Source organism: Cucurbita moschata, unplaced genomic scaffold (genome assembly GCF_002738365.1).
Source record: "Cucurbita moschata cultivar Rifu unplaced genomic scaffold, Cmos_1.0 Cmo_Scf00005, whole genome shotgun sequence".
Classification (NCBI taxonomy): domain Eukaryota; kingdom Viridiplantae; phylum Streptophyta; class Magnoliopsida; order Cucurbitales; family Cucurbitaceae; genus Cucurbita; species Cucurbita moschata.
Window position 1 is genome coordinate 5,924,983 of NW_019268521.1, and position 23,946 is coordinate 5,948,928.

The 23,946-nt window shown below is 39.9% G+C and overlaps 6 protein-coding genes across 8 annotated transcripts in view; 5 read left to right on the forward strand and 1 right to left on the reverse strand.

The window, feature by feature from the left end:
• Window positions 1-977: 977 nt before the first annotated feature.
• LOC111442655 (ethylene-responsive transcription factor ERF011-like) lies at window positions 978-2,154 on the forward strand. Its single transcript, XM_023080117.1, has one exon. It carries the CDS (start codon window positions 993-995, stop codon window positions 1,788-1,790), a length of 798 nt encoding a protein of 265 aa, XP_022935885.1. The 5' UTR covers window positions 978-992; the 3' UTR covers window positions 1,791-2,154.
• Window positions 2,155-4,879: 2,725 nt separating this feature from the next.
• Window positions 4,880-8,889, forward strand: LOC111443712 (protein ENHANCED PSEUDOMONAS SUSCEPTIBILTY 1-like). Of its 2 annotated transcripts, XM_023081645.1 has the most exons (5): window positions 4,880-6,453; window positions 7,021-7,880; window positions 8,012-8,260; window positions 8,352-8,640; window positions 8,742-8,889. In XM_023081645.1, exon 1 carries the CDS (start codon window positions 4,952-4,954, stop codon window positions 6,347-6,349), a length of 1,398 nt encoding a protein of 465 aa, XP_022937413.1. In that variant the 5' UTR covers window positions 4,880-4,951; the 3' UTR covers window positions 6,350-6,453; window positions 7,021-7,880; window positions 8,012-8,260; window positions 8,352-8,640; window positions 8,742-8,889. The 2 variants fall into 2 exon arrangements, with proteins under 2 accessions (XP_022937413.1, XP_022937412.1); XM_023081644.1 differs by having other exon boundaries at window positions 8,352-8,889.
• LOC111442930 (NAC domain-containing protein 96-like) lies at window positions 7,398-8,462 on the forward strand. The gene is made up of 3 exons (XM_023080489.1): window positions 7,398-7,880; window positions 8,012-8,260; window positions 8,352-8,462. The coding sequence occupies exons 1-3, from the start codon at window positions 7,398-7,400 to the stop codon at window positions 8,460-8,462; spliced, it is 843 nt and encodes a 280-aa protein (XP_022936257.1).
• Window positions 8,890-9,614: 725 nt separating the features above from the next.
• Window positions 9,615-11,966, reverse strand: LOC111443616 (probable BOI-related E3 ubiquitin-protein ligase 2). 2 transcript variants are annotated; one of them, XM_023081518.1, is made up of 4 exons: window positions 11,669-11,966; window positions 11,461-11,561; window positions 10,832-11,118; window positions 9,615-10,211 (listed from the first exon to the last, which is right to left on the reverse strand). In XM_023081518.1, exons 1-4 carry the CDS (start codon window positions 11,737-11,739, stop codon window positions 9,684-9,686), a joined length of 987 nt encoding a protein of 328 aa, XP_022937286.1. In that variant the 5' UTR covers window positions 11,740-11,966; the 3' UTR covers window positions 9,615-9,683. The 2 variants fall into 2 exon arrangements, with proteins under 2 accessions (XP_022937286.1, XP_022937285.1); XM_023081517.1 differs by having other exon boundaries at window positions 10,832-11,124; window positions 11,669-11,943.
• A 3,363-nt stretch (window positions 11,967-15,329) lies between these two features.
• The window catches only part of LOC111443148, a 17,351-nt gene continuing 8,734 nt past the window's right edge, over window positions 15,330-23,946 (forward strand). Inside the window, exon 1 of the mRNA XM_023080822.1 lies at window positions 15,330-15,350. The gene's annotated coding sequence lies outside the window, so the exon portion shown is untranslated. The remainder of the gene's footprint in view (window positions 15,351-23,946) is intronic.
• On the forward strand, window positions 15,809-17,325 carry LOC111443150 (heat stress transcription factor B-4-like). The gene is made up of 2 exons (XM_023080826.1): window positions 15,809-16,287; window positions 16,367-17,325. Exons 1-2 carry the CDS (start codon window positions 16,039-16,041, stop codon window positions 17,105-17,107), a joined length of 990 nt encoding a protein of 329 aa, XP_022936594.1. The 5' UTR covers window positions 15,809-16,038; the 3' UTR covers window positions 17,108-17,325.

Below are 23,946 nucleotides of genomic sequence, written 5' to 3' on the forward strand. Positions count from 1 at the left end.
ACAAATGCATTTTAAAACTATGAGATTGACGGCGATATGTAAAAGTTATAATATTTACCGGTAGTGGGCTTAGGCTGATATAAATGGTATCAGAGCTAGACATAGGAGGGCCAGGTTGTTATAAATGGTAGCAGAGCTACACATGAGATGATGTGCCAGCAATGACGTTAGGTGAACAACATTCCTTGTAAGGGTGTGCAATCCTCTCCATAGTAGATGCATTTTAAAATCGTGAGGCTGACGCGACTGATCAAAGCAAACAATATTCGCTAATGGTGAATTTTAAAATGTGCAATCCTCTATTCTCATTACCTATTGTCAAACAAGTGCTTCAACGTAATACGTGGTGGGTTAGGCACCCGAAAAATAATATTAACATTTCAGTACTAAAATTAATGACGCCCCCACTAAATAAACCCTTTATTTCTTTTAAATTTTTTATATCTCTACTACAGACCCTTTTCCCATTCTTCAAATTTATTCATTTTTTTACAACGTGCTTTAATTTAATGTTTGAATTTCAATCATTTTTTATTAAAAAAAAAAAAAAAAAAAAGACACATCACATCCTTTGAATTAAAATTAGGTATGGGAATCCAGGTCGGCTCTCGCACGCTCACAAACTGGTACGTGGATTTTTATTATGGGTAATCGTCTCCCAGCCGTTCGGTGAATGTTACTTCCCACCTTATGTTTATTATATTATATAAATTCCAATCATCTGCATATCCCCATATGCTTATAATATACATTATTATTACTTTTTTTAATTATTTGATTTCCACATTCCATATTTTGTAATTATTGTTATTATTATTATTAGGGCTTTATTTTGATGCAATCAAGTAAGAGTGAGTAATTAAGAGCACACACCCAAATAATAATAATAATAATAATAATAATAATAATAATGGTAATAATGATAAAGAAATAGATAAATATAAAGAAAGCGAGAAGAGAGATAAAGGGAAGTTTATGACCGGTGATAAAGTATGTCGGCCGAAGTTGGATTTGTCTTGAAGGAAGATCAACGTGGTGGCCGTGCCCAGTCGACACACAAGCAGCCAAGTAGGAAACAATTTCGGCCCTTCCTTTCATCCTCTCTCTCTCTCTCTCTATATATATATACACACCCCAATCCCAAACCCCCAAACCATGTCTTAACTACAGCGCCACCATCTTTTTTGGCTCGCTCCGGCTGCCCCTCTTTTTGTTTTCGTACACCCGATTCAGACCACAATCGGAACCGCAAGTCGCATACGATTATTAGAACAAAGTTATACAAAATCTCAATTTTTTGTCTGCCTGAGATGGACGGAGAAGTTTTCTCCGCCGTAGATTCATCACCGACGGCGACAGAGAAGAGGAAGCAAAGGCATCAGAATCAGCTTCAAAAAGAAAGGCCTTACAGAGGAATAAGGATGAGGAAGTGGGGGAAGTGGGTTGCCGAAATCAGAGAACCCAACAAGCGCTCCAGGATTTGGCTTGGTTCTTACACAACCCCCCTCGCCGCCGCTAGAGCTTACGACACCGCCGTCTTCTACCTACGAGGCCCTACTGCCCGCCTTAACTTCCCCGAATTGATGTTCGAGGAAGACCAGCTTCACGACATGTCGGCCGCCTCCATACGCAAACGAGCCACCGAAGTCGGCGCTAGGGTTGACGCTATCGAAATCTCCCTCCACGCCTCCAACTCAAACTCCAACTCCAACTCCAATTCCAGTACTCACACTTCCGAGAAGCCCGATTTAAACGAGTACCCAAGCCCCGAAAGCTCCGACCACGATTAATCCCTCATACCTTCATTTTAAATCGCTACCGGAAAACCAAAATTACGAAAAGGGCCAAAGCTTATTACAGGTAAGATCATCAAAAAAAAAAACTAACGGAATCAAAATAATTCCGTTTCATCCGTTGTAGTTCTGCGATTGTAACCGCCGCGTACACGGCTTATACAAATACTCCATCTCGGCTAATTTTGGATGTTTCTTTTACTATTATTATTATTTTCCCTTTGAATCGGTAGCAATCGTTTTGTTGCACTTCTAATATTTTTGGAGTGTTAAGGAGAGAACTTAGGAGCGGCGCCGCCGTTCGGACTTGTGGCTCCGATTACGCCCCTCCAGGTCGGGATAAGGATATAATCCCCCCCCCCCCCCAAAAAAAAAAAAAAAAAAAAAGGAGTTTGGAGGGAGGGAGGGGGGGACAACAACGGGTGCACATGACATGCTTGTGGACTCCACAACAAGGCACAATGAAAAGAGAAGCCCAATATTTATTTGAGAGCGAGAGAAAGTGATAGTGGCCCTCTCATATTGCCTTCAAAATCCTCACTTCCAGTTCAACCTTTAATGGACATCCGCCACCGCAAACCCCCGTCCTCCGCCACCGCAAACCCCCGTCCTCCGCCACCGCCGCCCGCCGCTCTTTGCCTCTTAATTTACCTTCCCTCGGTATGGTTGGCCAAATAATTAAGGCTGCTACTACTGCCGCCGTCGTCAATTTGTCGGTTTTAGTCCTCTCGTATTCAATGAAAAATCTTAATTATTTCATCACTAATATGATTCGCCCTTATTTATATATAATATATATATTTTGTAAACCCCCAATAAATTTCCTTAGACTTTTCCACCCTCTTCCTTTAAAATTCCTGCTGCGTATATGGGTGGAGCCTGAAACTCCATTAATATTCATATTATTATAACACACCGCTTTTCATGGATCTTGCACAATTTCTTCCCATAATTTCTTCATTTCCTTTCAGCCTTCCATGCACCACCCGTATCAGTATATACGCGACATTGCCCATAATCTTATTTATTTTCAACGAATTTATTAAAATTTTAAATTTTAGATTTATTATTTGAATAAAATAAAAACAAAATTCATGTTACATTTTAGTATTGAGCCACGTGGTGGAAGAGAATGTCGGTGGCGGTGGTGGGAGTAGTCAACAGCACCGTTAATCGACTGGTAACTTGAGGATTAGACGTTTCACAACTAATGAATGGAATCCAAAATTGAAATTTTGGAAAATTCCTCCTCCTTTATATTATGAATAAAAAAAGAATAGAGTCCACATGTAAATTATACATCCAGCTGTCAGCTTCATACCCCCGTGAGAGGGGTATCATTCAGCAACGTGTGAATCAGTTATTTGCCACGCCACTCCGTCCCCACCGCTTAAAATATTTTTCCTAATATATTCCACAAATTGAATAAATTCGTAATTCCACGCCCACTTCCTATTTTTTATAATGCTTTTGCGAATGAGACAAAAATGCGTAACATGATTTATACTCCCTACATATAAATTACATCAAAAATATTGGAAGCCCATAGTGGAGAAATGAACTCAAATCATCTTCTACTAAATGTTAATTCCTAATTTAGTATAATTCATAATATATTCACCCATTAATCTAAGAATCTATGTTAGATACTTTCTGGATATGATCATATAAGAATATAAAACCAAAAATCACACAATAATTGGAGGTAGTTGCTCGCACGCAATTGTATTTTTTCAAACCACAGCCGTACAAGAAATGAACGCCATTCATTCATTCATTCATTCATTCATTCATTCATTCATGCTAACCTCTTTCTTCAACTAAAATTTGAATTTTTACTATTTTGACAATTAAAAACCCTTCTTTTACCGTTTATTAAAGCCTCAACAACCGGCCCACCATAACTTGCACTCAAACTTAACTTCGGGCTCGAATGCCATTCGCATCTCAATCAATCTTAATAGGCCTGGGCTATCAAAATATACTCACACATGTCCACACACACACATATATACATTCGTCAAACCCACTTAACCTTTCCAAGGAAAAACTATGAAAGTTTATATTTTAAAAACAATTAGTTCATGAGATATATAATGTTGGTATTATATACGCATGGGGAACAAATAATTTAAATAGGACGCGTAACATTGCTGGCTTTCTCTCGAGTTTTTAAAACTCGTTATAAGTTTTCACCAATTTATAAGAAATGCTAAGTTTCACACTTGCATATCGCCCTCACACCGCCCGACAATACCATTTATAATACCCAAAGCTTATCGTTAATATATATTGTTGATAAGACGAGGAAATCAACTACAAGGGGGTAAGATTCGAATTACCTTGTTGATCGAATATCTCAAGCACTTGTTTGAGATTCGAATCGCTCCACAAGCAAGATCGATCATGTTTAGCTTGAATGATTATTGTTGATCAAATATCTCAACGCAAGAACACTTGATTGAGATTCGCATCACTCCAAGCAAGATTGAACTTGAATGATTTTACATGCAATCTAATCTACATAGAATTGCAAACAAACTTAGCCATTGGCTAAAGAAAAACGCAAATGTTTCGTTTACTATATTTTCCAATTCTACTTACAAATACGACTTTATATAGAAACTATAAAGGCATTTTCGGAGTTAACATTCATACTTTATGCCATTGGCCATTATTAATTGTAACTTTACTCTAAATTCTAACCCACCCAAAATTTATAACATGAAATGAAACATTTTTTTGATAATTTTAATAATCTTTTCTTCGCATCTTCGTTCAAGTATATTGTCTCTTCTTCTTCAGTTCATATCAATTGTATTATTTGAACTTTTATTGTGAGATCACATATTGGTGGAAAAAGTCTCTTAGTTCATGTCAATCGTACTATTTGAACTTTTACTGCGGGATCACATATGGGTTGAAGAAGAGAAGAAACCTTTTCCTCTTGTCCTTCTATTTCAGTTCATCCTCAACAATTTCTTACCTAATTTTACAGTCAACGCGTCCCATATACACGAAGCTTCAGAGCTGAAATAATTGAAAGTTTGGTAATTGGGGAGCTTAAATCTTTGTGAGATCTTCGTGTTTTTTTGCTCCCCACGCAAACCCATCTTTTTAAATACGCCGGTCGACGGGAACTGTTACCCGGAAAGAACATGACGGTCCTTCCACAATTTGGGGATATGAATCCAACTCTCCAGACCGTTCGCCTCATCTCAGACTGCTTTATCAAACCTCGCACCACTCCCGATGAATCAAAGCAGCCATATTACCTTAGCCCATGGGATCTTCTCATGCTCTCCGTCCAATACATCCAAAAAGGTCTTCTTTACTCCAAACCTTCCGCCGCCGTCGACGATGGCGGCCGTTTCATCAACGATCTGTTGAAAAAGCTCAAACATTCCCTGTCAATTGCCCTCGTTCATTTCTACCCACTCGCCGGACGACTCGCAACAATCCGATACGAAGACGAAGGTTCTTCCCTCGTTTATGTGGACTGCAACAACAGCCCCGGTGCCAGATTCATTCACGCTCGTCTCGACATGACCATTTCCGATATTCTTTCCCCAACCAACGTGCCGTTAATTGTCCAATCTTTCTTTGACCACGACAGAGCAGTCAACTACGAGGGCCACTCCCGGCCGTTGCTGTCTATCCAGGTCACGGAATTACTGGACGGCGTCTTCATCGGGTGTTCCATTAACCACAGCATCGTCGACGGATCTTCTTATTGGCATTTCTTCAACATGTGGTCTGAGATATTTCAAGCCGATGATGGCAATTTTTCAATTTCACGCCCACCGATCCTCCCGCGTTGGTTCCCCGAGACCCACGGTCCAATTCTAAAGCTCCCATTCACCGAGCCCGATCAATTTATCAGCAGATTCGAAGCACCCCAACTCAGGGAAAGAATATTCCATATTTCCCCTGAATCCTTGGCCATTCTCAAAGCCAGAGCAAACACAGAGCACAAAACCAACAAAATCTCCTCCTTCCAATCCCTATCCGCACTCGTCTGGCGAAGCATAACACGAGCCCGTGGCCTATCCCCGGATCAAACCACCGGGTGCAGATTGGCAACAAACAACAGATCGAGGCTAAATCCACCCTTACCCGAAAATTACTTCGGGAATTCGATTCAAGCCGTAAGAGCGGTTGCGACAGTAAAGGAGCTCCTGGAAAACAATCTCGGATGGGCGGCGTGGAAATTGCACGAGGCTGTAGTGAGCCACGACGACGAGAAGGTGCGAAATCACGTGAACAAGTGGCTGGAATCCCCGTTCGTGTATCAAATCGCCCAATTATTTGATCCATTGAGCGTGATGATGGGAAGCTCCCCTAGATTCAACAAGTACGGGAACGTGTTCGGAATGGGGAAGGCTTTGGCTCTCCGAAGTGGGTATGCGCATAAATTCGACGGGAAAGTATCTTGCTACCCAGGATCTGAAGGAGGCGGAAGCATAGATCTGGAGCTGTGCCTTCCACCCGATTTCATGAGTGCTCTTGAAGCCGATGAGGAATTCATGAATGCCTGCACTACTTTAACTCACTAGAACCCAAATGTAAGAAATTGGTTAGTTTTTGTGGGTTTTAGTCTCCCACGAGCCCAAATAAAGACTCCATTTTTAACGTTCTTGAATCATTGGACTCCCAACAGGTAAAATCTCGCATTCTTGCTTAATTAAAAAAATTCAAAGCATAAGAAGTAGGTGGATATCATATGATCTTAAACTTTTTTATTTTAATTTGATTAATCACTGAAACTCAAATCAAACTTGAGCAATGAAAAAGATAAAGACTTTGAATTGCCTTTTTTTCTTAGACATTAAGCCATTTAATTTAATTTGAAGTCAAAACTTAGACCATATGAATTTGGCTTTTAGACCAAGTCAATGCACCAAATTCAAAGATCCTAATCAAAAACGATTTTTTTTTTTTTTTTTTCTGCCTACTCCATGGATGAAGTTATCCGTTCCAACCACCACAAAGATAAAACTTTTTGGATATTTAAAAAAGAAAAATGGTGTTTTCAATATGATTCCTTTTGTTAGCTGTGCAGCAGCAGCTGTCTCCTCGTATTGCTGTCTTTCATGGTTTCACTTGACGACCTTAGAAATTTCTATATATATATATTTTTTATTATATTAATTTTCAATTAAAAAATTGTAAATATTAATTTTCATTCCACAAAATAAAATTAATTTTTGTAACAATGAAATACCAGGGAGGGAATTTACAATTTTACCATTTTGAAAGCAAACCACATCTCGAATTCCAGATGGAGTGCCAGAAAGTCTTTGTACACAGCCGTCACTAACCAATCAGATTCAGCTTACAGAAGGAGACAAATTAAGGCAGCTTAGGCATTCGATCGCCACGGTTGAATTACGACACGTGGTGTTAAATTGGAGATGGATATTTGCGATCACGGATCCAACGGCCCAAAAAAAACCGACGATGAATATAAGATCACCCAACCTTGCGTCGCCAGACGCAGGCATGTAAGAAAGCCTTCAGCTACAAGTTTCCGGTTTGGGCGCACATTACAAATACGAACCAAAAGAAAAACGCCTTGTTTTACGCTGCCGCGAAGGCATATTTATGGAAGTTCTTCAGCCTTTCCAACCGGCTTCTTCCTCCTCCTGTCTACCTCCCGGTTGTTGTTTTTCCCCCTCCGATGAGCAGATCCTCTGTTTCTACCTCCCCAACAAGACCACCGCATCCATTTCCCCCAATTCGCTCGCCAATGGCGTTTCCCCCGGCTATAACTTAATCAAAGACCTCGACCCCTTCGATTACGATCCTTTCGATTTGCCGGAGTCCGCGTGTTTTTCTTACGGTTCCAGGGGAAGAAAGAAGCACTGGTACTACTACTCAGTAAGTGTTTTTAGTGAGGAAAGAGGACGGATAAGAATGAAGAGCGGGTATTGGAGAAGAAAAAGGAGAGCGAGAGAGGTGATTATCCATCGAGGAGTTGTTCTCGGGATGAAGACCAGTTTTGTGTTCTATTGGGGGAATTCGATCGAGAACGCTGTGAAGACTAATTGGATCATGTACGAGTATGCCCTAGGCGATCATTTTAAGGTACTTCTGTCACTCAAATTCATCTTCTGTCTCAGCGTCAGCTTCCACTTTACCTACTATTTGATTTCAGCAATAAATTGAATTTACTGAGTTTCGTATGTTATCGGGGTAATTGTGGCTTTGATCCACAGGCTTCTTTTGTACTGCATCGGGTATTTGTAAGAGGTTGGGGACATGGCATTTCGGGTAATGGCTTAAGTGCTTATGGTGACGGAAGTGTCTCAGCAGTATGCCATAATGGCAATCAGCAAGATGGAATTCCAGTAACCAATGGCATCGCAGGACATGAAATGGGTTGTGCGGAGAAGCCAAATTGTGTGCTCGTTACAGATCCTGTTACCACTTTGCAAGTCCCATCAGAAGCTTACCCTTGCGGGATGGTAAGATTAATTTGTATTAGCTCTTATTCTATTTCATTTGGTTCCAAATGCTTCATTTTCTGGCATTACATTCTGTAATTTGTGTGTGCAGATGGCTCCCTCGCCTGTAACCCCTACTGGTTCAATCTCTATTCTGGACGGAGATTTTCTAGAAATAAACGATCTTGATGATCAGATGGATCCGGAAGATATCAGTGGATGAGTGTTAATTCTCAGGCTTATTCCTGCCTGACGTTAGATTTCAGATGGGGTACAAATTCTTCAGGAAAGAGACACTGCGTACTAGTGTTACTGAACCATCTCTTAAATGCGAAAGAAACTCTGTCTTGGAGTTAGCAAGATTGCACAGCACAAGGGAGGGGAGCAAATTACCGGTTGAGGTAATAGATTGCTTTTCTTTATGCTGTTTGCTTCAGTTTGTTCTTCTCCCCATGTTTCAGGGAATGAGTAGCTTTTCTTTTTGTTTTTTTGTTTGTTTCAGTGGATGTAAATTTGCAATTGGCTAAATGTTTGGCATTTTGTTCTGATAAACAAGGGGATGTTGATTTATTCACCCAAATTGGAAGAAGACATGAATGTTGGTGTAATTAATGCTATTCTGCATGAGCCATTGAATTGCAATTCTGCATAATCCATTTTTGCCAATTGTTGCTATTTGCTAATTGTAGGCCTTTCTGTAAATGTCTTCCACTCATTTTGTGATGATTAGTTTTCAAAATTGATCGATTCTGACCCCGTTTTTTTCCTGATTGGAAGGTGTTTTATATTTATGTTAAACTCTCTTAACATATAAAATCTCATGTTCTTGCACTGCTCCATATTTTCTTTTATCTTTCAAATACCAATTCAAAATGGGCAAAATTTTTTCTTCATCCCAAAAAAACATATTTCGGTTTCTTTTTTCAACTTGGAGAACAATTATTTCTCTTGGAATTGTTATTTTCATCCCCAAAAAAGTATATAGTAGGCTGAAGAGTAGATTGTGAGATCTCACATCGGTTGAGAGAAATGAGTACCAACAAGAATGCTGGACCTCGAATGGGATAAATTGGGAGATCCCACATCAGTTGAGATAAACGAGTATCAACAAGAACACTAGACTCAAAAGGAGGGTAAATTGTGAGACCTCCCATCGATTGGAGCCTTGGAGAAAGAAACAAAACATTTCTTGTAAGAGAGTGAAACCTTCCCAAGCCGACGCATTTTAAAAATCTTGATGGAAAGCTCAAAAGGAAAGCCCAAAAAGAATAATATATGCTAGGAGTAAGCTTAGGCTGTCGACTGCGTAGAACTAATTGCGTAACTCGAAATAAAATGAAATGAAAACCATCTAATTTAGTAATAATCACAAAAATACATAATCACCAAAGAGTAAGTGTATATATGAGTTAAGCGTATGTTTGGGTCGTGCAAAGTATACCTTTTACATATAAACTTCCATACCTATGAATTTAGAGGATTGACAGAGAGGGCAAAAGCTAAGCCTACTTTCGCAGTCCTTGCACAGGCAGAGATGCTTACAGGGCAACAAAAGCATGCACACTTCATTAACCCTGCAAGCTTTGCAGTACATCAAATCCTTTATATCATTGCTATTGCCGCGAAGCAGTTGAAAATCAAGCGACCGACCATTGCAGCACGATGCAGTGTCTTCCACCTCGCTATCCCCGCATCCTTCCTTGCTATCCCTGCTTTGAGCATACACCTGCTGAAGATTGAACTTGAGAGCTGTGATCATGTTCTCGTTATACCTAGCCCGCTGCTGCCAAGCACCAGCTTCCATTGACAGCTGCTCCATCCGCTGTTCGAGTTCGATGTTCTTCTTGTTAATACACTCCACCTCGGCCTCTTTTTCTCGTAGTTTCTTAATAATTCTTTCTTCCACAGTCGAGAGAGTTTGGAGTTGATTTGCTTGGATCTTCTCTAATATGGTATGTCGTAGCCTTTCACCCTATCAATAGAAAGAAGCTTAGAACATGCAGGTATTGGTTAAAATTCAGGACCGATACATAATTGAAACAGCTATGAAGCCATTCTTGATGCAAGGAACATCTCAAATAGTGTAAACTCCCTGATAATTTAGACCCAAATTCAAAAAGAACAAATAAAACCCTGATAAGACAACCACGAAAGATCGGTCCAATATGGTCAGAACAGCAAGTTATAAACTCCCATGTCTACCAAGTGGAAGGCTCAAACTATAAAGGCTGTCTATTTGAAGGAAAAATAAATCATACCCCTAAAGTTTCATAAGTGAATCAACTATAAAGACTGTCTATTTAACAAGTTATCCAATGTCATTAGTAGATAGAAAACCAAGCTCGAAATCGGGAGGAACCAACATTCTGCATAAGTTCAAAAGGAAAACATAACCAGAGTAAAGCACGCCCATACATAGACCAGACTTCACCATAGGCCAATTGCATGATGTTTTCTTTCATCAGAACAGCATGAAGATTACCAAGATATGTGTTTAATAAACGACTAGCTACTAATTGCGATGTTCTGCAGAACATAATTAAAGGCGACTACGTGATAGGATCAATAGTTTAAGAGTATGCTAATCCAGACCTGAACATGGAGGAATTTCTCAATATCTTCGTCCTGTCGCTGTAGTTCAAGATCAATGTCATCACCTATAAGAGAAACCAAAGGCGAGTCGCCTGTAGAAGCCATGCGGGTGTTGTCAAGCGATAAACCCAGTCCCGTGGAAACTGGGCGTGGCTGCAAGAAATCAATGGATGATATTTGGGAATTGTTCTCAAAAAGATCTTGCTCCTTCAACCTTTTCTTTTTGGGTTCAATGCCATGCATCCAGTGAAAATCCGCTACTCCATCACTGGCGTCCTGGCCAGGGGCTGTACCTGGTGCAAACCCGACCACATGAACCAGAATAACACACAATACATGCGGTAAAACACCTAAGACACAGCTCATTAGATGTTTGAACCAGTTTCACGTGCTTATTTTAGACCAACATTGAATTAGTAACTCTTAAGACTTTCCACAACATGAACAAAATAATCAACATTTTGGGCAGATAGCGTTTTTCTTGAAATGTTATAACAACAAACCATAAATAAAGATTACTGCTTTGAAACTGGGGAAACCCCAAATTTGCAGCAAAACTAAGAGGTGACAGAGATTAAGAAAGACACGGAATAAAAGAAAAGAAACGAAGAAAGTAAAAGAAAATTTACATGGAGGAACGTAAGGAGGATGCTGGGAATGCTCCTGCAAATTGAAGGGATTGAAATAGGAGATGGGTTGAGAAACATGACCATCGGCGGTGTACAAGTTTCTGCAGTTAGAAAGGAAATGCAAAATCAAAAGAATCGAAACGGTGTGTGGCTAGGGTTTCAAATAAAACAAAATCTCTGGTTTTACATTGTGAGGAACAAGAATTACCGAAAAGATATCGATTGGTGTTGCTGTTGGGATTGATAGTGCTGCTGGTAGTGATTCTGAGGCAGAGCCATGGAGCGATGAATTCCCAGACACAGCAACGGAGGAGGAGATGGAAGTAGATAGGCTGGACAAGACCAACACGCGACTGCTGTAAAATTTCTCAATGTTTCGTCAAATTGGGTGGGCACGCCTTCAACTCAGAGAAATTGTGTTCTGATCCTATCTGCGTCCAAGTGAATGCTAGGCCCAAAATAAAGGCCTGCTGTGCTAATGCCGGAAGGGAAAGCAAGCTAGGCCCATCTTGTCGACGGCTTCCATCGGCCCGAATTTTAACCTACCCAGCTCCCCTTCTTTTTTCAATAAGGTATCTCAAATCTCTGGCCTTTTAAGGAAGAGGGCAGCAAAGTGGAAGCTTTTTGCATATCAATCCCCCTGCCTTCGATCCAACCCCCCCTCTCTTATTCCTTCCTGTAAAGCTCTCTTCTTTTTGTGGGGTTTCTGCTGGGACTTCCCCTTCTTCCACTGTGTATCTACTTTGCTTTGCCTTCTCATTCGCCACTTCTTTCTTCTTTATTTTAAACCAATACATTCTTTTACACAGGTTCAAAGCTCCTTTTTCAAAACCCTATCTTCTTTGTTCTATCCTCCACCTATTCTTGAATGTCCCATGATATCCCACGAGTTATAAAACAGAGAAACAAACCAAAAAATCACCATTTACCCACCAAAGATCTTGGGTTTTGAAGTAGAATTCCTTTACTGGGTTAGCATCATTAGTCCCATCTAAACTTCCCCACCAAGATGCATGTTGCTACCGTAAATCACTGTATTCATCAGTATTACCGTTAGTTAGGTTGAGGGAAAATGATAGGGGGGTCGGTCATCCCACGAGATCACTTGGATTCAGCAGCTTAAGTTAACTGAGTGATGAAAGTGTAGTGTTACAAATATTGTCGTGTGTGAATCAAGTGGCAATTGAGCTTTATGTCTTTAAAAAAAGCGAGGGGATAATGGAAGAAAAAGATGATACAACTTGTAGTGGTATGCTTTTAACGACCACAACAAAGTGGGTTAAAAATCACTCTGTTTTAAAGTGTAGAAGTCCCCAAATAGATATTTTTAGTCTTTAGCTTGCATTTATGGTAACAGGAAACTCCTTTTGCCACTTTAGATATCAGTGAAACAAGCATGATAGCCTTGGAGTTGGTGAAGCCGCCTTCTTTTCTTTTTCTAAAACGTCTCTTTTTTCAAGGGGGGATTTCAACGTTTGCACGGAAAACGAATCCTTCCAAGATCATCATCTCATGCTAAAACGCGCCTCTACCATGGAGAGGGGTTTAGCTCTATTCTAACCAATACTTCGCATTATTTGGTGACTAACTCTCGAACAATGTACAGTCGAAGCTCATAGCTAGCAGATATGGTAAGATCTCAGCCTCTTTCTAGTAGACATGTTTTAAAACTATGGAGCTGACAGCGATACATAATGGGCAAAAATGGATAATATCTGCTAGCAATGGGCTTGGGTTATCACAAATGGCATCAAAGCTAGATATCAGGCAGTGTGCTAGTGAGAACGCTGACTCCCAAGGGAGGTGGATTGTGAGACCCCACATCGATTGAAGAGGGGATATAGAAACCTCTTCGTAGCAACCTGATGACGATACAATATTTGCTAGCAGTAGATTTGAACGGTTACTGAGACTTGAGGCGTGAGATGATTAGGTTAGAGGCATTGGTGAGTTGTGTAATCATATATAGGCAAAAAAAAGAAAGTTAGCACATGAGGGTGTCAGTAAAAAAACATACAAGTTGATTGAGAGAGGGAAAAGATAAGATGGGATTTGCAGCATAAGTGAGGCAGCATGCAGCTTATTTCCACACTGTGATGCTGAGTGAGTCAGACAAAACAGGTTGCCAACGCAAAGACAGAAGCAACTAAACAACAACCTTGTTGTTTTGGCTTCTTCTTTGAGGTTTGATTCCCCTGCCTTTCCAAACAACCCTAAGTGAGTGTTTATATCATAACCCAGTACCAGTACTTCTACTGTACTGCAACAACACTATTCAATTGAAGCCCACAAACAAGGACCTTCCAACATTCAATAAAAAAGCAATCAAACAAGTTCTTGGAGACTGGAAGTCACCCATGTCTCTGCCATCCGTGGCTTGAGCTTATGTCTCCGGCGTCCTAGCTTTGCGGGCATTAAATCTGCATGAACCACTACTCCAAATCCAGTGAAAACAAATATGGAAATCGGGTTGATCCGGGTCTTGTGATCCGACAAATGAGTGTGAATCAGATTCAAAAGGTTGAAATGTGCATATTCCATGTTGTTCATGGACTTTTTTCGATGTTCTTCGAAAGGACAATTTAGAGGTCTAGATTTGAAATGAGTCTTGGAATTGGAGGAAGCTGCTTTTTTATTTTATCTTTTTAAGGGGAATCTAGCTTTTGCATGGAAAATCAAATGGGTTCATTATTGTAAGATATAATATCGAAGGAATAGGGATAGAGATAGGGATAGGGATAGGGGATTTAGAGCATAAATGTGTGTGGTGGGGAAAATGAGACAAAATTGGGTAATAAATAAATAAAATTTCAATTGGTTGGGGAATTCAAAATTTTAAATTTTTACCCGTATTCCCTCTGGGCTATAGGCTGTCTCTGCTCCAAACTGTAACATATATTATAATAAGTACACTATAGTAAAATACTGAATAAAGAATATGATTGAAACAACAATGATAGTGTGTTTCTGTTACATACCCATCATATGATCTTCATCATCTTCCATGCTTGATTCCGATCTTTCTTTCTCTGCTCCTTGATATAAAATAGGAAGAAACCAACAAAACAACAAGAATCACGAGCATACCTCTTTACAAAACACCTCCTTTCATATAGCCCTGTTCTTATATATTATAATTGTTAGGAACAGGTGTTGGCTTTGTCCGTGTCAGCCGCTCTGCACGCACTCCGGAGATATCAGTGACACAGTGGAACACATAAATATGGAGTATTACCAACACAACGAGACGCCCAAACCCAACGCCAAACAGCTGCTTTACGATAATCAATGGAGAATGTTTGCCCTTTCATCAATATTAAAACTATAAACTTATTGCATATGGGATCCTTAAACCAAAATGTGTACATGATATTATGACTTAAACCCACTCATTGCAAAAGGGTTTTGATGCAATATTGAATGAGTATGTGTATATCCTTTTTGGAAATTCAATCCATCATCATCATATGTGCTACAAAATTCAAAGTATAAAGAGAAAAGGAGAGATGATTGTTACTTATAATGGAGAGAGAGAGAGAGAGAGAGAGAGGGAGAGAGATTCTTATTTCTTGGGAGACTACAAAGAAAATGAAAGCTGTAAAAAACAAAAGACAGGGAAAAGTAAAGAGAAAGAGTTGTATTTATGGCAACTTTTGAGGCCAATAATTCAATCACCTGGACATGTCATTAAAGAGAAAGAAAGTGAGTTAGCTAGGCGATGGAATAGAGCCAAACTCGGAGGCTGAAAGGGTAATGCAGCAGCAGAACAGCCACAGCAGCAGCCATTATGATAAAGCTCCGTTGTAACTTGTAATGTAGTGGTAGAAAGAGAGAGAGTATTGAAGTTTGGAATATAGAAGAACAGAGAAGAAGAAGAAGAAGAAGAAGAAATGAGATGAGGAACAACGCAGGCTTTAAGTCCCATCACGTACTTCGATGTATGCTTTACCTTATATTCTGGTCTGCCACACAGAGAGAGAGAGAGAGCGGTTGGTGCTCTTATACATGAAACAACAAAGGCTAACTTACAAACCCCTCTCTCCTCTTCCTCGGGAAAACATCACCTTTTCACAACTTCCCTTCCCTTCCCTTCTCTTCGCCATTTCATTTATGCATCTCCGTTTGAGGAAAAGACAGGGTTTTAGCTTGCTTGGTTGTCTGCATTGATTATGAACCAAAACCCAACAAACACTCCTCCTATACATACATACATACATACATCACCTTTCTCATCTCATCAAACATTCCTTCTCTTTTTACTTTTAACCCACCCCAATCTTCAAAAGGGCTAGAAAATGAAATGGTAAAAAACACAAAACTGAAGAGATTTGACCACTACAATCACCTCTTCTTCTTGTGTTGATTTTTAAGTCAGTACAGAGATTAAAAAGAAAAAAACAGAATGGATATGTCACGGGTTCGTCTTGAAAACGCCCTTTTCCCACACTCCTATACACACAGACACATATTCTCCTCTCTCTCGTAATATAAAACCCACAAACTAACTGCACCACACGACACGCTACCTTTCCTCTCTCTCTCTCTCTCTCTCTCTCTCTCTCTCTCTCTGTGAACACAATGGCTCTAATGGTTGATAATTGCGAAGGAGTTTTGGTGTCCTTGGAGTCCCATAAGCCAATCCCAGCTCCCTTTCTCACTAAAACATACCAGCTCGTCGACGATCCCTCCACTGACCATATTGTCTCATGGGGCGAAGATGATACCACGTTCGTTGTTTGGCGTCCTCCTGAATTTGCTAGAGATCTCCTTCCTAATTATTTCAAGCACAACAATTTCTCTAGCTTTGTCCGCCAGCTCAACACCTATGTAAGAATATCATCAATCAAGAATTCAAACATTCTCTCTGTTTCTTTCAATCAGCTTATTTTTCTTGTTCTGCTTTTAGGGGTTCAGAAAAATTGTGCCGGACAGATGGGAATTTGCGAACGACTTCTTCAGAAAAGGAGATAAACATTTGTTATGTGAAATCCATAGACGGAAAACCGCTCAGCCACAACACCAACAATCTCTTTCTCCACTTGCTCTCAACAATCCAGGGTTTTACCACTTCCATGCCCGACCCAGCATCTCGCCCTCCGACTCTGACGACCAAAATAATTGGTGCGACTCGCCGCCGCTCTCCTCCTCTGGCACTAACAACAACAACAACTCTGTCTCCGCCCTGTCGGAGGACAACGAGCGGCTTCGGCGAAGCAATAACATGCTGATGTCGGAATTAGCCCACATGAAAAAACTCTACAACGACATCATCTATTTCGTTCAAAACCACGTGAAGCCCGTCGCCCCAAGTAATTCATATCAATACTCAACCTTTCCAGTGGTGCAACGGCAGCCGAACCACCATCTTGTCGGGTACAATAATCCGACAAATGCGAAACAAGTTTCGGGTCAGACCCATTTGGTGACTGCAACTCCAAATAATAATAATAACAACAACAAAAGCTTCGTGAGGATTGTAGAAGAACAACAAAAAACGAAGCTTTTTGGAGTGGCGATTCATTCGAAGAAACGGCTGCATCCGGAGTATGCTTCTAATAATATTGGGAAAGAGAACAACAACAAGGCTCGATTTGTGTTGGAGAAAGATGATTTAGGGCTGAATCTCATGCCCCCTTCCGCTTGTTAGTTCTACTTTCCTCCCCTATTCCTCCAATTCCTTCCATTTACAGCGAAAAAAAGGGGTTATTTTTCTTGTTTTCTTTTCATTTTTTTTTATGGGAAATTTTGTTACTCTCTCTTACAAATCCCAGAGGGGTTCATTTTCCAGTGCTGCATTCATCATAACTGAATTAGAATATGTGTAAGTTTGTATGTATATAACCCTCAGTCACGCTATTGCTGTCTCTTTTCCCATACCCATTATTCCTGCACTGCACTCCCCCAATCATCTCTCTTTCTCCTTCTTCTTGTGCTTGCAGAGATTACATCAGACATATACAAACTTTAGACTCTAAAAGAATGGATTGTGAGATCTCAAGTTGGTTAGAAAGGAGTGCAAACTTCGACTGTCGATGATATCTGTTTCTTATTCCATTGCTTGTGTGCGTTAATGGGTTTGAGGGATAGAGATGCGTGAAGAAGTGAGTTATGAGGAGGGGGGCGTACGAAAAGATGTCTTAAATGGAAAGCTTTTTGGTTTTGATTTCAGTGGTACACAGAGAGAAGGGCAGAATATTATTTGGAAATATTTGCATCAGTAGAGGAGATGAGAAAGACAGTAAAGTAGTAAATAAATAAGGTGTGCTGACAGGAAGGAGAAGGGAAATTTAATAATTGCAGTCACTTTGATACTTAATCAGAAAAGACACACCATAAACCCCTTCTTATGATCATACCTTTGTTAAGGCTCCTCATGAAGCCGTTGTCTTTTCTCTCTTGGGGGGCCTCGCACGTGAACCCTGAAACCATCCAGGCGGGCTTTGGGAGACAGAGGATTCTAGGTTTTTGGTCGCCAAACAGTCGCCTTCAACCCGTTCCTCCATGCCCATGGCGGAATGCCTCACCATTTTTAAAATGGGTTTACTCACAAATGTTTATGCACTCTTACAAGGATACACTCGTTCCTCTCCCTCTAGTCAACGTGGGATCACAATCTGTAAGTTGTGCGAGCGAGGACGTTGGATTCCAAAAGAGTAGATTGTGAAATCCCACGTTATGGGGATTTGGAAATCTCTGACTAGTACACATGTTTCAAAATTGTGAGACTGACGATAATATGAAACGGGACAATAGCAGTAAGCTTGCTGTTACATATGGTATCAAAATCAGTCGTCAAACTGTGTGTGTGAGTAAGAGTAAGAGTAAGGACGCTCGGTCAAAGGGAATTGGATCTCGTTGGAGAGGACAACGAATAGTGTGTGAAATCTCATTTTATCTTGAAATGGGCTGTCACCCAAAAACTTGAGCTCGGCCCAGGCATTATAACTTTTCTTCTTTGGGCTTAATACCAATGGACCATTGACGTATATTTGGCCCAATTCGCCCAATTTGACGAAGTAAGCCCTGAAATTGGCGCCAATGTCGCTGCAGCGTCATGTTTCATCAACCGCGGTGTTTGTTCACTGCCACAAATTTTCGAGGGAAATTGAAACTGAAACTCTCTCAAGCTCTCGAGTCAGAATGGTGCTACTGGTCGCGTCGTCCTCCATTGATTTGGGGATTGGTTGCTGGGACCTTCACACGGGTGCGGAGCAACTACGTTACAAGTCTTGTGCTTCTCCTGCACATGGTCTTGTTTGTGTTGGTGAAAGGTTTCTCGCATGCTCTCTGCTCCGCGATCCTGCTTCCACCGCTGGCTCCGTTCTCTACTGGTCTTAGTGTAAGGTACTATTTATTGGAAATGTAGCGGAGTCTATCATGTGTTCCTGAATAGTGTGCTTAATTAATTTTTCTCTGTGCAGCCGGAAAGTCGTTTATTGTCACTGGTAGAAATTCTTCTTACAAACATGCTTGTTATACCAGGGTATTTGATGATGGATGACGAAGGGAAGAGAAACATTTTATGAACATAACTTCACTGGGCATAATCTACCTGTTACTAATATTGTTGTTGACTATGGAGGATCCAATGCTATTATAATCTCTTCCTCTGTGGATCGTACTTGTAAGGTTTGGCACTCTAATGTATATAATTTCTATGTTGATAATATAATCTTGTGATAATGTGGCCATGCGGTTTGGTGAGGTAATTAGTTTTACAATCTTTGGCTTTAAACTTATTTCTGTTTGCTAGTTAAGTATTTGAACTTATCTGCCTAATTGTATTAACTTGGTGAATCGCCTTTTCTTGCGATTACTGCAGCTTGGCGTTTTAGGCTTGTGTACATTCCCTTCCAGGAATTTAGTGTTTTTAATAGTGATGTGGATGTATCATAAATTAAACATGTAGTGACATAATTATCCAAATAGGCACACATAAGTTTTTTTTTTTTTTTTTAAAAAAAAAATAGAAACAAAAAACACACAAGTTTTCCACATAATTATTCATTTATGCACAAGCCCACTGCTAGCAGATATTGTCCGCTTCAGCCTGTTACGTATCGCCGTCATCCTCACGGTTTTAAAACGCGTATACTAAGGAGAGGTTTCCACACCTTATAAAGAACACTTCGTTTTCCTCTCCAACCAATGTGAGATCTCACAATCCACCCCCCTTGGGGGCCTAGCGTCCTCGCTGGCACACCACCCGGTAATTGGCTCTAATACTATTTGTAACAGCCCAAGCCCACTACTAGCAGATATTGTCTTCTTTGGACTTTTCCTTTCGAGTTTCCCCTCAAGGTTTTAAAACGCGTTTACTAGGGAGAGGTTTCCTCCTCCTCTCTATCCAATGTGGGATCTTACAATCCCCCCTTGAGCTGTTACATCTTGTCTCTTAATTGGTGTAAATCGAGTCCTCCTTTTTGTAATTACAGCTTAACTAATCTCATGACTGATTGGGCTTCCCCTTCTTTGTAATTTCATCATATCAACGTAATGTTTTTCTTTCTATAAATAAATGGTGCAATATTCTTTTGGTTGAATTGTTACTTATCACCAATGAGTAATGAGTATTTTCCTATCCTAACTTCTATCGTATCAAATTGTCTTCCGGTGTTTCATATGCTATATGTTAACTTGGCTCTTGTAGGTGTGGAGCTTATCTAATGGGAAATTATTAAGAAATATCATATTTCCTTCAATCATTGATGCAATTGCTTTGGATCCTGGTGAACGTGTCTTCTATGGTGGTGTAGAGATGAGAAGTTCTACACTGCTGCACTTAATGCTAAATGCCCATCCGGCAGTGCCTACGGATTGCATATTCTCGGCTCATTGTCTAATCAAAGGTCTGTATTTTTATCAAGTTTTCCTCTAAATTGTTTTGTCCATTCTGGTTCCTAGATTGTTCTCTTTGTTCCATGCACTATGTAGTTGCTTGACTAATGATATAATTATGCAATAAAATGTTGAGGAATTTCAAGTTGCCATTAGTTCGGTGCACATTTTTACTTGTACTTACGGTATTTTTAATGGTGTCTTGACCGCTTAAGAACTAGGCATTAGCTTCCAAGTTGATAATATTTGTGTCTAGCATTGCTAAAAAGCCTCTTTATGTTTTCTTTCAATGTGTTTTATGTTGAGGAGTTTTGGGAGGGAGTCCCACGTTGACTAATTTAGGGAATGATCTTGAGTTTATAAGTAAGGAATACATCTCAATTGGTATGAGGCTTTTTGGGGAAGTCAAAAGCAAAGCCATGAGAGCTTATGCTTAAAGTGGATAATATTATACCATTGTGAATTGTGAATTGTGAAGAGTTGTGATTCCTAACATTTTATTTCTATATAGGTTTTTATGCATGATATGGTTTCAATGTCTTTTATGAATTTGCTATATTGCTATAATTTTCTCCATATTAGTTGCCCTAGCTAATGCTGTTAGCTTTTGGTTACTGAATTAGTGACCAGCTTTTTTATTATTTTATCTGTATATTGCTATAATTTTTACACAACCCCCTAAATTTTGTTTTGATCCATTTGGTGTTCTAGAAATTGTATAATCGAGTCGAAGAGTCTTCGGTGGAATTGTTAGAAAGACATCCACGATTAATGTAAGTTCTAGAACCCTTTTTCCTGGAATAAGATGCGTACATGGTGTTACTTCTGGAAGTACCTTAAGCTTGTAAGAATATTTTTGATCATGTGGGTGTTTGATTCCGGTTGCATGAGGTAGACATGTTGTGTTTTTTTGGGGCGGGCTTTTTACATGAATGAACTGCCAAAAATAATTTCCCACTAGGGAAAAAATTGTTGAAGAGTGAGGTGTTGTATTGAAAGTGGTTGATAGCCGAAACAAAACAAGTGGAAGAAGAGATGCCCTTTGATGGAATGATTCGTGCAAAATAACCCCAACCCGTCCAAAGTTGAATGCGATGATGATTATAATGTAAAGAAAAGAGAGTTGAAGTTGAGATCTCAGGGGGACCATCTCCACTCTTTGTCTCTTTGTTATAATTTTGTGGGTCTGTTCTGTTCTGTTCAGTTCTATTATTTTAACATATCATATCTTATTAACAAGAACTATTAATGTGCTGAGTGGGGAAGAAAAGATAAGGTGGTGTAAGCAGCGGAAAGAAACTCAGTAACAAAGGTTCGGTTTCTCTTTCTCTCTCTCTACCATTGGATTCTTTTTTTATCTAAAAGAACATCTTCTGCTGCGGAACATATCTCTTTATTCACATTTTATGTATGTGCTCCACACACCTTTACAAATGATATTATAATTTATTATCCTCCTCTGTTTGTGACATACAGAGTGATTGATTTCCTTGATCTGGGCACCAAATCAAAATGTTGGTGCCAGAGAATTCTGTAGCTTTTGAGTGAGTTAATGTTAAATGATTGTGCCAGATTAAAAGACAGGAGGATACTTATGTACCATCTCCTACAGAGTAATTCTTGGCGGCTGCAACACTAGCGCCCTTTTCTTGTTTCAAAATTTAAACTTGGCGATAATAATGCATGTTTTTTCCTATCAATGAACTGACCCCAAGCTTCCATTCTTTCCCTTGTCTGCTGAAAATGGCCTCCTCCATATTTGCTTCTGGTACGTGTTGGCCTTTTCCATCTCAAGTACTAGGAAAACCAACAACTCTTCCCACCACCATTCCTTCTCAAATTTTGATCTTTTTCAGGTTTATTTTAAAGAGTTCGTTCGGAGTGTTAGGAATCACGATCACTTTACAATGGTATGGTGTCGTCAACTTTGAACATAAGATCTCGTGACTTTGCTTTTGGTTTCTCCAAAAGGCCTCATACCAATGAAGATGTATTTCTTACTTATAAACCTATGATCACTTTCTTAATTAGCTAATGTGAGACTCTCAACAATCCTTTCCTCGAACAAAGTGTACCATAGAGCCTCCTCTGAGGTCTATGGAGTCTTCAGACAGTCTCTCTTTAATTGAAACTCGACTCCTTCTCTAGAGCTCTAGAATAAAGTATATCATTTGTTTGACACTTAATCACTTTTGACTACACCTTTCGAGACTCACAATTTCTTTTTTTGACATTTCAGGATTCTATAGACATTGCTAAGTTAAAGGACACAGCTTTATGTTAGAAACCACGGCTCTCCATAATGGTAAGATATTTGTCTATTTTGAACATAAATTTTTATGACTTTTTTTATTTCTCCAAAAACTTTATGAATAGAGATTATTTCTTATTTATAAACTCAGGATTAGTATCACTTCCTCCCAAAAACAATATCATACTAAAAAAATATAGAGGACTTCCACCTCCACATTAGGCAGGTAGGCTTCAGAACCTGATCCTGATCTGCCTCGAACAGTGTGAGACTATTTTCGGCCTATAGCAGCACCTTCCTTCCTTCAAATTCAACCGATGACGTATTGAATCAAATCAGTATTCTTCTCCCAGTTAGTTCGCCCTTGATTCTAGCCACGTACTCACCGCCGGGGCATCAAACGGCTCAGGCTCCACACCGCCAAGTGTAAAAACTTTGAACTTGCTCCACCTGTGAGATTTCTGACAATTACCATGTGGCGTGGGGGCTCTTCGGTTCTTCCAAAAAATAATAATACAATAATAAAATAAATACAGAACCTTTTCTTTTTTTCTCCTTTGGACTGCCCCAACAAAGAGTAAATCTTGGGTGCTACTAGGACTGCACCAGCTTTTGCCGTCCAGCCATGTTCCCAATCATTTATTGCCACGTGTCACGTTAAAAAAAAAAACAGTTTTTACCGTTTGTTTTACCTATTCGGAATATTTATTTTCTTTCATTTCACAAATTATTTTGACTCTTTTTCATACAATACCGTTTTATTTTTAATTAATAATTTAAGAAGTTTTGCGTTGAAAAGTATGTACAAAACGGTGGAGAGATGGTAATCGTTAATTTGGTGGGCCATTTCATCTCAATACCCTTGGATCGATGTGGTGCAAGATTTTGATTAAAAAAATTAAAAAAAGAAAAAAGAATTTTAATATCTCCTTGCGGGCAAAGATAAGATATGATAACAATATTTTAATCCAAGCATTGGGAGTTTCTGCTTCAGGCTTCCCCTTATCCTGTACCCCCTCGACCCCACGTAACAACTTCAACGGCCAGGATCAATTTTGATGAAGTGAGCATGCTTCCAGATGATCATCATCTTTCTGGCTGCAATAATAACTAACACCCAGCAAGTCTTTTTCATTATTTATCGTTTCCATGAATAAATAAATAAATAAAAAAAGAAATAAAGCTGATGCCAAAAAAGGAAATTTCTTCTTTTCTTCCCCCACGGAAATTAATTAAAAAATAAAAAAATAAAAAAAAGTAATATACTATTGAACCCCCCCCCCCCCCCCCCCCCCCCCCCCCCCCCCCCCCCCCCCCCCCCCCCCCCCCCCCCCCCCCCCCCCCCCCCCCCCCCCCCCCCCCCCCCCCCCCCCCCCCCCCCCCCCCCCCCCCCCCCC